We start from the raw sequence: 14021 nt of genomic DNA on the forward strand, positions 1-14021 counted from the left end.
AAATAGCAGCAATAAAAAATGCCTCTGCATTGTCATATGCAATATTACTTACCTCCCTTTCTCTATCTGAAGCACTTAATTTTAAGGTTGGAATATTATAAACACTAACTGGTATATATGAAATAAAGTGCAAATCTCTATAACTATGTCTGGTTTATTGACTAGTGTCAATTAAGGTAAAAAAATATTAAAATCTCTACAAAAGTAAAATTATGTAAGTAGGAGAGCAGGTTTAAAAACAAAACACAGAGCTCAGGAAGGTATATTCGCCTGTCAAAGCTACCAGATGAAAGAGTCTAAGTCTGAATATGATTAAAACCTTATTTTTTGCCCAAGAGCACAGACATAGATTTGCTGAAGTCTGCATATTTAGAATATACAATAATAACTATGAGCAATTGAGCCATCAACAATTATTTATAAAAGAACAAACTGTTTATTTATAAAAAATTGCCATTTATAAATAAACACAAGAAACACAGATGAGGAAAGATAAGTGTTTGCATTTTGGAGGTTTGTTCTTTTTTACTTGGGGTGGTGGGTTACTTAAATTGCTTTGCTTCACCTCCATGTCTGACCTTATAAGTATTGCAATTTCCAATCTTACCTTCTCGTCTTTTTGTAGAAGAAGGAACTATTGTGGCTTTTAGAGTTTGCTGCAACCTCAACAAGTTAGTGAACCTTTAATGCAATATTCCTGCCTTTTAAACAGATGAAACATAGTAAGTGTTATGACACAAATCAGAATCAAAGGTTTATATGTTCTCTTTTGCCTTGCAGCTCAGCAGCTAAATGTCACAAATGTCCATTTCTTTAGCTCTTTGGGTAAAGCAGGCTCTAAACCACTGGACTAAACATGCCTAAAAAAGTATTAAGAGGAATGCTGTGTTCAGTTTTCATAAATAAATGCCTAACCTACAGGGCTTTCCCTGGGCTGCCCTGCATGTAGTATACATTGCAGGCCTAGCTGCATTGCTTTATCCTTCTCTCAAATAAATAAAATGAAAAGAATTGAGTGGATTTTTTCCCCATAACTATGAGGACTAGGAAACAGCTAAAATTCCCATACCTACCTAATGACATGAGATTTGCTATAAAAATTATACTAACGGTAAAAATAAATTTTTGGATGCTTAGAAGCTTGGAAATTGTTGCAGAAATGACAAATCAAAAATATTTGCCATAGGTAAACCAGCTTTCAGTATTCTTTTGAAAATTACATTTATCAGAGCTTAATAACATCCAGCATATCAGATTAGACTCACAATTCCTACTTCTAACTTGTATTACCATGTCATCTTCCAACAAGTACAAAGCAAATGGATTAGACCTACAGATTAATTCTATAAATTTCCCTTCAGACTGATATTTTTGTACTTTCTCATAAAATTTAAGAAAACATTTTCCAATTAATTGAAAGTCATTTAGTTCTCTCACCAATTACTCAGTAAGTAGAGTAGATACACTTTCTTTCTCTCAAGTGCCTTTAATTTCTTCTCTGCATGCACACCCATGCACTTAATTAAAACTTTCCATCGAAGTGGCATTAGCTAGATACACAAGGCATACCAAGTTGTACTTAGACTTCCTGCCAGAAAGCTAGCAGTGCTGATGCTTTCCTTCATGTATTTTACTGTCAGCAAAATAGGTGTTTATATAACCTTATAAATCCGAAACTCACAAGATACAGCCTCTCTCTGTGGCAATGCAACGTAGACGCAGCCATTTAGTTGGTCCTGTTCCCTCTGACTGGTTCACACTACTGAATGCAGGATCAGAACACACTTTACTAAGTATCTTCTGGACCTCCATAATAAAGTCAATCACTAATGTGAACATTTAGAAAGGTTCCAGGGAGCAACATGAACAAATCTAATTAACAGAAAAGAGTATTTGTGCAGATTAATTATTATTCACCTCTTTGAAAATTTAACTCTAGGGCGTTACACATACAAGCAGGAGGTAGACATCACTTACAAACTGAGGAGTTTTTTAATCAGGATGTTGGATTTTTTGTTAGAAAAAAAATAGAGGGAGACAAGCAAAACCTTCTGATACAGTATTATGATTGTAGGAAAGGATTTAAAAAATCCCAAAACACCTGAAGCAGGGTAAACAATACCAGAAGTATTTGAAAAAGTCTGCAGAACACCACAATTGCATTATATTGTACCAATTCTGCTTAGGAAGACTAATGGAAGGTTTCAGAGTGATATCTAGCAAGATTATAGCAACCTTTGAGAAAAAAAACACACCTTTGACCACCAATGTAGCCATTTCTCTATGTGAGAGACACAGCAGAGTCTAGATAATGCCACTTACTCTGCTAGGCACTGATGATCATACATGTACACTTCACATTTAGGTTGAAATTAAACTGATGTTTTTTAAATTCAGACTAAGTTTCACGTGAGAAAACACTGATAATCTTTAATCTAATTTTATTTCTTGAAAATGAGACAACTCTTACAAAGTTATTTTTGCAACTAGAATCCAATTGGAACAATTCTGTTAGGACTGGAAACATCAATAAGTGGAAATGTCTACAGGGCACTGAGATCAAAATTCAACACAATATTTGAGCATTTTCATCCCTATTTGGGAAATATCTTCATACTTTCCTATGCAAGAAGAAATGGCCAAAACGTGGCATGAGTACCTTCACCCTCAACAGATTTTATTGCACCACAGGATAGGCCTTCAATCTATGCCTTACCATATTTTTCGTCAAATTGCATTTCCTGCAAGGAAAAAGCAAACAATTTTTTCCCCATCATACTTGGTAAAGGATATAGCCATTATATTAAACAGTCTACAGGATATATATTTGTATGCATCAATTGCGAAGGTAGTACATAACGGCAACATCTTAGTCCTATTAAGCGTGTCACAAATAAGTATATTACTGTTCATGTGCAAAGTGACCCATGTGTTTCTTTTTTTAAAAAAAATCCATTAAAGCATCAAATAACCTTGAGATGACTCTGCATAAGTGTTTCAGGAGGGCAAGGATGTCCATTCTTTCCAACAGCATCAGAAGGACATTCGAAAACCACTGATTTGGCCAGGAAATTATTGTGACAAAGAAGGACTAGATAGAAAAGGTTGCCTCTGATAACATGTCACTGAAGTTATGAAGCATTTGTTAGAAACTGAAGGTGAAATTCTGACTCGTAAGAGAAGACAGACTTCCACTGACTTCAGAAATGCTCCAATTCAAAGAAAAACAGAAAGCAAAAAACTGTTCAGTTACTGAGATGCTAGGTCCACTTTGTAATTTCAAGTGCCAGCCACTTTTGAAGCTGCAACTTAGAATATAAAAGTTGGTAACATAAGTGCAAGTGTAATCTTACAATCTGCAGGAAATAATCATACTTTTTTGCAGAAACTCCAAGATATAGCAAAGAAACACAGTAGGAGAAGTAAAAAATTCCGAATATTACAGCTACAGCATAGAAGTCACATAGAAATGGAGGAAGTGACTTTCTCTGACAAAAAGATTTGAATATACATGCCAGTTAGGTTGTGTAACTCATGCAACTCATGCCTTTGAAAGGCTTCACACATGGGAAGCCTTACTGCAAAACAGCCCTCTTCAAAAACTCATTGAAAAAAAGTTGATCACTTCAGATTAATTTAACAGAAAATTATACTTTTTATATTTTCTTTGAATAAACATAGATTATATTTAAATATTCATACACACTAATGATGCAGTTGCTTTATATAAATTTTTAAAAGTTGCTTCCTTTTTCTGTGATTTTATTTGCATGCATAGGAAGCAAAAGCTTTGCTTAGCTGGATGCATAAATTTAAAATACATATTTTCTATATTTTGTTGTATAATTGTAACCTAAAACCTGTAAGCTTACAAATGCTTAAACCTTTGGGTTCAAAGTATGAACACTGACTGGGCTTTTTATAGTTATATCCTGTAAACTCTTTAGGACACTTTTGGTGGATCCAAGGCAAATCAAATTGTTGACATCCTATCACTTCTTTAGTTTAACATTGCTGCTTTGGGTTTTAGTTTCATTATTATCAGACGGAGAAAGATCAAAACTCTTTGTAATCTCACCCTTCACTTCAGTAGGAAGTGTGATAACAGAAGTTAGACTCAAGCAAGCTAACAGAGGATAAGTTTTCAAGAAATGCATGTTTAAAGTACCTACTGCATTATAGAGGGAGAATTCAGAGTCCTGAACCACAAGGAGGTTGGTAAGAATTTGGGTAAACTGACTCCAAGTGGGTGAATTGAGTGCAAGAGGCAGAAGATGCATAGCAGGTATGCAGACAAGGTATAGACAGAGAGCAGGAAACTCAGCAAGAAGAGGTTAGAGAAAGTAGTGTGTGGCAAAGACCAAATCAAATTAAAAGATTCTTTTCAAGAGAGGAAAATTAAGTGGATAAATGCCTTGAGAAGAGAAACACTGGATGAAGATAAATGGTCCATCCACAGGAAAGTGCTGCTGTATGGATAAGATCTGACACTACAAATACACAAAGCTGTCAAGGAACACAGAGAATGTAGCCCCTTACATCCTGGATCAGTTGGCACAGTGTGAACATTTAAGGTGAAAAAGAAAGATCCTCCCCTATTGCTATCTGATGTCAGCAAGCAATCACTCATAACTGCGACCACGCACTCTGTTCCAACTCCTCTCCTTGCTTACATACAGCTAGAACAAATGCCACTGAGAGAAGTCATGGGTTATCGGAAGACAGAGTCACACTCCATGTCTGAAGGATGAATCGTGCAACAAGAGAGACTGAGGATGCACTGAAGGCTTGAGTTACCCCATGTTATGAGCTATGTGATCTGTTATTACATTTGAGCTCTCATTAAGCATGACACAGGCTGGATAAGATGATCGTATGTGCAGAAGAGAAACAAACCATGAAAACTAAGAGATAGTCAGTAAAGGATGTCTCACATTGTATTGCCTTATATACCTCTGTACACGATATTGTGTCTGTTCTGGTTAAATTAGAAAGCAAGTCCCACAGCTGCCATATCATTTTGCATTATTCAGCCTGCAGTCCCAGAAGCAATAAAATATCACAAGACATTTGAGGCTCATATTTGAGAAATGGTAGTAAACTTAAAAAGAGTCTATGTCAATATATACTGTTTGACAATTCACTACTGTAACAAAGTTTAGCAATAACAAAGTTAATTGCAAAACAGAAGAGATAAAGCCTGTTATAGCTTTATTTGAACAGTGTTACTTTCTATTAAAAAGCAAAAGAAAGGGCAAAGTGAGCAACATGTGAATTTAAGTCAAGCTAGATAATTATTTTGGTAATTAAAAAAAATGCCTATGTCAAATGGTCTTAGTTTTCAGTAACAGAACAGAGTTTACTGGCTATCTATTGGTCATGCTTTGGAACCTGGCAGGGGCATCAGAATAAACACAGGAATGGCCCAGGTCTAATGCCAATATAAATATGAATAGAAATTTAGAAATCATGTCCAATCATAGCCTTTCTGCATCTTTGGACAGGACTGAATACTTCCTCCTCTTGGGAGGAATATAGAAACATTGTCAAGACTATGCAGGGATGTGATGAGAAAGGCTAAGGCCCATTTGGAATTAAACATGGCAAGGGATGTCAAGGACAACAAGAAGAGATTCTTCAAATACAATGACAGCAAAAGGAAGACTTGGAAAAATGTGGGCCCGCTACTGAATGGGGGGGGGGGGCCCAGGTGATGTAGGATATAGAGAAGGCAGAGTTATTGAATGCCTTCTTTGCTTCCGTCTTCACTGCTAAGGGCAGCCCTCAAGAACCCTGGAGCCTGGATACAAGAGAGAAAGTCTAGAGAAAGGGAGACTTTCCTTTGGTCAAAGAGGATCAGTAAGAGATCATTTAGGCAAACTTGACACCCCAAAACCCATGCGCCCCGATGGGATGCACCTACGAGTGCTGAGGGAGCTGGCGGATGTTGCTGCCAGGCCGATCTCCATCACCTTTGAAAAATCATGGAGAACAGGAGAGGTGCCTGACGACTGGAAGAAAGCCAGTGTCACTCCAGGCTTCAAAAAGGGCAAGAAGGAGGACCCAAGGAATTACAGGCCAGTCAGCCTCACCTCCATCTCTGGAAAGGTGATGGAACAGCTCATTCTGGATGTCATCTCCAGGCATATGGAGGAAAAGAAGGTGATCGGGAGTACCCAGCATGAGTTCACCAAGGGGAAATCACGCTTAACCAATCTGATGGCCTTCTATGATGGAATGACTGGCTGGGGAGATGAGGGGAGAGCAGTGGACATTGTGTACCTTGACTCCAGCAAGGCTTTGACACTGTCTCCCATAACATCCTCCTAGACAAGCTCAGGAAGTGTGGCTTAGATGAGTGGACATTGGGGTGGATTGAGAACTGGCTGAAAGGCAGAGCTCAGAGGGTTGTCATCAGCAACACAGAGTCTAGTTGGAGGCCTGTAGTTAGTGGTGTCCCCCAGGGCTCAGTACAGGTCCCATCCTGTTCAAGTCCTTCATCAATTACCTGGATGAGGGGACAGAGTGCCTCCTCAGCAAGATTGCTGATGATACCAAGCTGGGAGGAGAGGCTGACACACCTGAGGGCTGTGCTGCCATTCAGAGAGACCTGGACAGGCTGGAGAGCTGGGCGGAGAGGAACCTCCTGAGGTTCAACAAGGGCAAGTGCAGGGTCCTGCACCTAGGGAAGAATAACCCTAGGCACCAGGACAAGCTGGGGGCTGACCTTCTGGAGAGCAGCTCTGCAGAGAAAGACCTGGGAGTGCTAGTGGATGACAGGTTGACCATGAGCCAGCAATGTGCCCTTGTGGCCAAGAAGGCCAATGGTCTCCTGGAGTACATTAGGAAGAGTGTTGCCAGCATGTCGAGGGACGCTATCCTGCCACTCTACTCAGCCCTGGTGAGGCCACATCTGGAGAACTGTGGCCAATTCTGGGTTCCTCAGAACTCTCAGGACAAGAGAGACATGGAGCTACTGGAGAGAGTCCAGTGTAGGGTTACAAAGATGATTAGGGGACTGAAGCATGTGCCCTATGAGGAACAGCTGCAAGAGCTGGGCCTGTTTAGCCTGGAGAAGAGAAGACTGAGAGGGGATCTCATCAATCAATACAAATACCATAAGGGAGCGTGTCAAGGGGAGGTGCTCAGACTCTTTTCGGTGGTGCCATGCAACAGGACAAGAGGCAATGGGCACAGGAAGTGTGAAACACAGGAAGTTTGATCTCAATATGAGGAAAAACTTCTTCAGTGTCAAGGTGACAGAGCACTGGAGCAGTCTGTCCAGAAAGCTTGTAGAGTCTCCTTCTCTGGGGATATCCAAAGCCCGCCTGGACACGACCTGTGCAACATACTCTAGATGACTCTGCATAAGCAGGGGGATTGGACTAGATGATCTCCAGAGGTCCCTTCAAACCTCAACCATTCTGTGTGATTCTGTGATTCTGTAATTAGCCAAAGGAACAGATGCAACTAGGTTTATATTATCTTGAATGCCCTATGTTGATAAAAGGAACTCATAAAGGAACACTATTTCCTTGACTTTCTAATACAAAAACAAGGTATAAGAAAAAGAAATTATTGTTTGAGAGTGACCAAAAAGTTGTTGTTTTTTCCAAAACTTTTCATCTTCCTTCTAATCAGTTCCAACATTTGCCCAGTTCAGCTATCTAAGATCATAAACCTATCTATATAAGCAGTCTCAGGAAGAAAACTTTATTTTTCTACTTATCATAGGACTCAAACTGTTTCTGAAATATCTAGTCTAAGAAAACTTACAATAACTTTCTTGAATGGCTGATTAGAATATGATTTGGAAAGGAAAATATCTGCCTCCAGTAATGACTGCTATATTATGCAGCATTTGGACCATTTACCAAGGAGTTATCAGCAGTGCAGTTCACACAAACTGGGCTGTCCCTCATGAAGCACTAAACCATCAACACCTGGTGGAAGCTAGGTGCTGCTAGGCAGCAGCACTTACTGCCAGCCATCTCAGGGTAAAGTCACATCCTCTAAATAAAAAAGCTCTTCATAAAGAAGAACTCAATAAAAATAAACCCTGATTCTACATCAAGGTGTTCAGGGTGCCTGGAGATCAGCATCATTTCTTTTTCTTGCTCACCTTGTTTTATCTTTCCTCTGGAAAGGAAATAAATAGCTTGAATTTCATCTAAGCAACACTAGCCCTCAACAGTCTACATACTGACAACAGATCATGCAAGCTCTAGCTCCTCCCTTAGCTCTATGGACTTCTTTGAGCTTCAGACTAATGGGGCTGGGGGAAGGAAGAGCATGGAGAAGTCACGCAGTCATGGCAAGACACAACTCAGCCAGAGTTCAGTACACTAGCTAACTTCTAATTAGCCAGAAATATCAGTGGGAGTTTGGGTGCTTCACAGTACAAAGATTCAATTTTCCACCACAAGCCCAATTCAAGCATATGCCAAGTCACAAACTTCTCAGAATGGGAGAAAATGGATGCAGTTCCAGAAACTGAGCTGTATCATATGTATCCTCTCACTTTTCACAATTTCTTCCTTCAGTCCGCTAAGCTTATTTAGGTACAAAATAGTTGGACACTATAGGTTAGATTTGTCATATAGGTCATCACTTGAAAGTGCTTGATCTACGCTAGGGAAGGAAAACAGAACTGAGCATGCCATTCAGGAGAAATATTCTCCAGCCACGTGGAAATAATTTGATTGATTTATATAGTGTAAGGTTTCCAAATTGAAGAAAGCATATAACCACAGGGTAGATCATCCCTGAACATCATGATGCCAGTGTTCAATAAACAGTCAGCCAGATTCCTGGTAAAACCTGAGGAAATGTTAATCTTGGACCTAACTTTATCTATTTGCAGAGCAATTTCCATTCTGCCGCACAAAAAGTAGGTTCCCACAACTAAAAATTCCTTTCTAGAGCCGCTTACATAATTTTCACTTCCACAAGAGAAGAATGCTATTGGCAATCACTCTCGAAAGACTGAAATACAACATGAATAATATATCACATCAGAAACGCATTAGCATACATATTGACCTCTGCTATTTCCATGCTGGTGTCTATTGTAAATTCAATTAACTGGAAAAAATTAACATGGTAGAGAAAAAGATGAGAGAAGAATAAAAGATAACATAGGGAAAACACAACAGCTGAGTATTTAAAGGCATGGGACCACCTCTCAAATTAATTTGAAATGAAGAGAAATCTACCTTTTTGTAAGCAATGTCAGTTCATGTTGACAATGCAGCTTCTTGTAAAGCAATTGAGAAATTATTTTCCACATTTACACACTAATTTTGTCATAATTGTTCTGATAGGACATATCAACTTAATTATTCCATCAGTTCAACAGGGATTATCTGTTAAATATAAACTTTGCATGTAAAATTTTAAAAAACATAAAAATAGAAAAAGGACCTGGCTGACTATATACCTGGTAGCTTATGACACTCTGGAGACAAGAGATAATTTAAGCTTTGAGTCAGAGTGCTGTGATTTTGTTAAATGTTATGTGGCTATTATAATGGGCAATGCATTATTAGAACTAATTCAAAATTCATTTTAGAAGAAAATAAACCCTTATCATCTTTTCCTATAGAAAAATTATATTTTTCATGTAAATACAATACTTCTTTTTATGAAAAGAATTCACATTTCAAACCAAGTTTTTCAACAGTTCTCACTGGTCTTGGGCAATCTATTTGTAGAAACTTAAAACATTTATAAATGATCAATTGAAAACCCAAGATTTTGTTATTCATATTTATCAAAATTAAATTCAAAATGCACTTCACTTGTGAGAATGGAATAACTGACAAGCAATCACTGCCTAATTAAAATATGGTACCAATCTCAAGATTACGTAATGTATTTTCTCAGTTTACATATAGGAGACAACTGTGTGAAAGTCCATGATGCTTCTATCCCTTCTAGAAGCAGGAAACCCTTTATTTATCATATGCTGCTCAGAACAGTATGAATAAAGTGAGGAATAGAAAAACACAACAATTAAAAGTTGAATATGATTATTTTTTCTCTTTCCAATATAGAGGAGGGGCAGAGAACTTCTCTTGTCCAGATACACCTTTTCTCATAAAAACTCTTGTTTGCAGACATGAAAGAGAATTTTGCATTTTCTGTAAAGTCCATATGAGGAATTTCCATCTGCAGAATAACCAAAATTCAGTTTGGGAGAAAAAGGATTTACAGAATCAGTTTCCAAGGCTACTCAAAGAAAGCTATCAGACACAATTCTTTTTGTCATTGCTTGATAATGCTGGGAAAAGACAGACCATCCAGAGAAGAAGAAATACTTAAATCAGCCTAGATTGAGTTCTTATGAGTTAATATTAAATGGTAGCAAAGTTAACCCAGCTAAACTATAATACAATTTATTATATTTAGCAGAATGCCTTTGGTTAAACTGAGTTATATTCTGCAGAGGTAATTAATGAAAAGGGAAAACCCTAAGCAACAGCAATCTTAAATTTGTTTACCTTGCCAAAATAACACATTCTATATTTACCCAAAGATAAGACCAAAGTTTCATTTCTCTGAAAAATTACTCTAAAAATATACTTCATTTGAGCATTGTATTTGAATATGATGGTATTCAAGGTAACAAAGTCCAGAATCAGAATTCAGTATCACTTCAGACAGATACAAACTACCGCACTGAATTTGTTCTAGTATGGGGCAGCAGTTTCCACACTTGCAGGCATTGAAGGGAAGCAGACATCTCAGTCAACCCATAAGTCAACCCTCAACCCTGAGCTGGGCAGGGGCTACGGCTCACGCTGAAGTCTTGTGGAACTGGTGGGGGAGCTGATACTTCAGAAAACCAAGCTTCAACCTATTAGCCACTCCAGCTTCCTGCAGGCATGCAAGGTACTGCTTCAGAGAGGGGCAAGTCAGCCTTCCCCTCCTCCCAAGAATTCAGAAAAGGCGAACTATTGCTACAGCTGCAATATTAAAGGTTGCCTCTGCACAGGCCAGAAGTTTTGTAAGCCCCCACGCTGCTGGGACAAGTGTTGAAGTCTTTGACAAACGGGGACGGGAATAAGCTTATACTAAAAAAAGACACACCTGCCAACAAGCATAAAAATCAGGAAGGTTATTAAAGAGGAAGAATGATCTATAGTATCTTCTGGAAAAATCAGAATCTCCTGTTGAAGTCCCATAGGTACAGATGCATGTGACTGTTTATCAGCTGGTAACTGGCAAGCTGCCTCAGTGTGACACGATGGCTTGTGCTATATATCCAGCTCATGTATTTTATATAACAATACATTTAGAACAAATAAAGTTTTCAGATTAGATTCGCATCAGCTGTACTATTTTTGGAGATGAAAAGCATAACAAAAAAGATGAAAACTGACCTCTTAGTGCCAAACATGATGGTCAGGTGGTTTGCTTCACATTTATAAACGTACTGATCTGCACAGGCTGTTTATGTTGACCTGGATGAGAAGAAAGGGAGAGATTTTTAGACTAAGTAACTCAGGACCTGGATATTAATATCCTAAACAACAAGTATATTAGTAAACATCTTCCAATGTAACTTCATAGAAAATCTAGCAATTTTAGAGAAATATAAAGGTACATAGGGTTAACAAATCTAAAACCAGCTCCCACTGGTAGGGGCTAAACCTGAAGTACCGACAGCACCTAAGCAGGATCTTCTTGAATTGCTCTTCTGAATATAGCTACATAAATTTAAATCTAAATTATATTTTGGTGCTTAAACAGTCTGTTGAATGACTACTTCAGTAAATAATTACTATTAACATCAGTGAGAAATTTTCCTGGATTGAACCTATGGAGTACAGACCTTAGGAAATATTATTATTTGAACAAAAAGTAATTCCAACCTTTTTATAAAAAATAAAAATATGAAAATATTGTAGAATAATGTAAAAATTTAAATTGGAAGAAACTGCCTAGTCTAGCCCCAGAACTCAAAGCAGGTCTAGTGGAGTCTTGAATACTGCCAAGAATGGAGATTCCACATATCTGGAAGCTAGTTGCAGTATCTGATCACTGTCATGGTGAAAATATCTTTTCCCAATATTTAATCAGAATTTCCCATGCTACAGCTTGTGTCCATTGACTCTTACTCTACGGCGAGCAGCCTGGCAATGGCATCAGCCAGCTTCTTCAGCATACTCTGGTCCCATGTACTTCCACATGGGCTAGGTAATCCTTCACTGTAACTTCCTCTACTGTGGGTACTGCTTTTCCCCCCTTCAAGACTCTGCTAGGAGGCCCAGGGACCTGGCAGGCCTGAGGACAAGCTTTTCCAGTGAAAACAGAGACAAAAAAGGCATTGAGCAGCTCAGCCTTTTTTTCCCACTTGCTTGTCCTGCCACACTGAGCAATGGACCCACACTGTCCTTAGCCTTCCTTTTCGCTGCTGTTGTATTTACAAAAACCTTTCTTGTTTTACCTCCTCTGCTAGTTTTAACTCCAGCTGAGCTTTGACTCTCCTGACTCTATTCCTACATGTTCCTTCTTGTGTTTGGGCCTAGTTAGCATTGAAGTCATTCCTTTACATAGAATACAACCCCTCCTCCTGGCTTGTGCACCTCATCTTTCCTGAAGAGCAGGTATCCATCCATGGCAGCTTTGCAATCAAGAACATTAATCCACACATGTATCCATAATCCCAATACGGTCACAGCTCTGCCACTGTGCACAGACTTCTAATTCCTCCTGCTTATTCCCCATGCTTTGTGTACTGGTGGAGCAAGAATCCTTCTTCTGCTTCCAGAAGTCACAAGCTTCCCACCTCTTCCATCTTGACAGCCACTACTTGTTTAATCATGGTCTGCAGCTGTCCCTCTCTCCTCACTTCATGTGTCTCAGGCTCTTGTCCTTGCAGATTTTCTGCAAGGACCCTGTCAATCTCCTCCTCACTTTCCCTGATGGTGCACAGCCTGCCCACCTCTTTGGCAACTCCATCACCCAGAATCACAGTGCCTCCATCAGCACACACTTCCTACAGGAGGAGGCCCTCACTGCCACAGGAACAGGGGAGGTCCCAGGAGCTCTGCAGCACCATACCAAGACAGTAGCATCTTTCCCTGGAGTGCCATCTGGGCAAAGGCCTCAAATGTGCCACAGGCATTAGCACCAGATGGTGCCAGAACATGCCCTGCAATGTGCTGAGACCATAGTTGCGCTGTCTCCAAGAAGGCTCTGGCAATCCTGGGCAGAGAAGCCAGGCCCCTCTACACCTCCACCATGCCAGTTGCTGCTGCAGGCCATAGCTGCAGCTACAGTTCTCTGCTGCTGACTGTGAGCTCAACCTTCTCAAAGCAGGAGTCAGCCTTTCCCAGCAGGAGCCCAGATTCAAAGATGTCAGAAGAATCTGCCAGCAGAGCCAGAAGCAGAGACTGGAACTGCTACACAAACTGAGAAGAGCAACCATGAGGAGCAGCCCCAGTAGTGCTCCAGGCACCCAGAATGTGCCCTGCCCTGCTAACTGCCCCGCAAACTTCCAAGTCCCTCTTGCAACCCCTGTTCACAGTGCTTCGGATCACTGCTCTGCCTAAGAACATCTGAACAGCAACTGAGAGCTGCACACAGGCAGCTGTTCAGGTCAAGGTCGTCTTCAGCGATGGCCCCACCATGTCCCTTCCCACAAGACCATGAGCCTACCAGAATGTCTTGCAACTGTGGTTCACTTTTAGCATGTGAACACTATTGCACACTCCCACAGCTCTCACAATACGTAATTTGATACTGCTAAAACCTTTTTGCCCTTCTCGCAAAAGCTCAATTCAAAGCAAAAAGACGTGGCTTACAAAATAAATAATTCTAACCTAGTTTAGTTTATTTTTTTACGTAAATGTGCAATCTAAATATAAATGTTTTGTTCATCAGGAAGAAGTTGTGATTACATGGCTTGACTGACAGGAGGATTTTTGGCTACAAACTCCATCCTAAATGGAGATGCTCAAAGGAACTTTACATCTCCATGTCAAGCCAGGTAAAATGTCTTGTTATCTCCAACC

General features: G+C 39.6%; 1 protein-coding gene across 7 annotated transcripts in view; it reads right to left on the reverse strand.

Moving 5' to 3' along the window:
• Positions 1-14021, reverse strand: part of OXR1 (oxidation resistance 1) — a 267736-nt gene that overhangs the window by 215533 nt on the left and 38182 nt on the right. For all 7 annotated transcript variants that reach the window (XM_062570434.1, XM_062570428.1, XM_062570426.1 and 4 more), the window contains one exon: positions 11385-11465. Coding sequence is in view for 2 of the 7 variants with exons in the window: in XM_062570430.1 (XP_062426414.1) it covers positions 11385-11401 (17 nt within the window). In the remaining 5 variants the exon portion in view is untranslated. The remainder of the gene's footprint in view (positions 1-11384; positions 11466-14021) is intronic.

The sequence above is a fragment of the Rhea pennata genome, chromosome 2, assembly GCF_028389875.1.
Source record: "Rhea pennata isolate bPtePen1 chromosome 2, bPtePen1.pri, whole genome shotgun sequence".
Taxonomy (NCBI): Eukaryota; Metazoa; Chordata; class Aves; order Rheiformes; family Rheidae; genus Rhea; species Rhea pennata.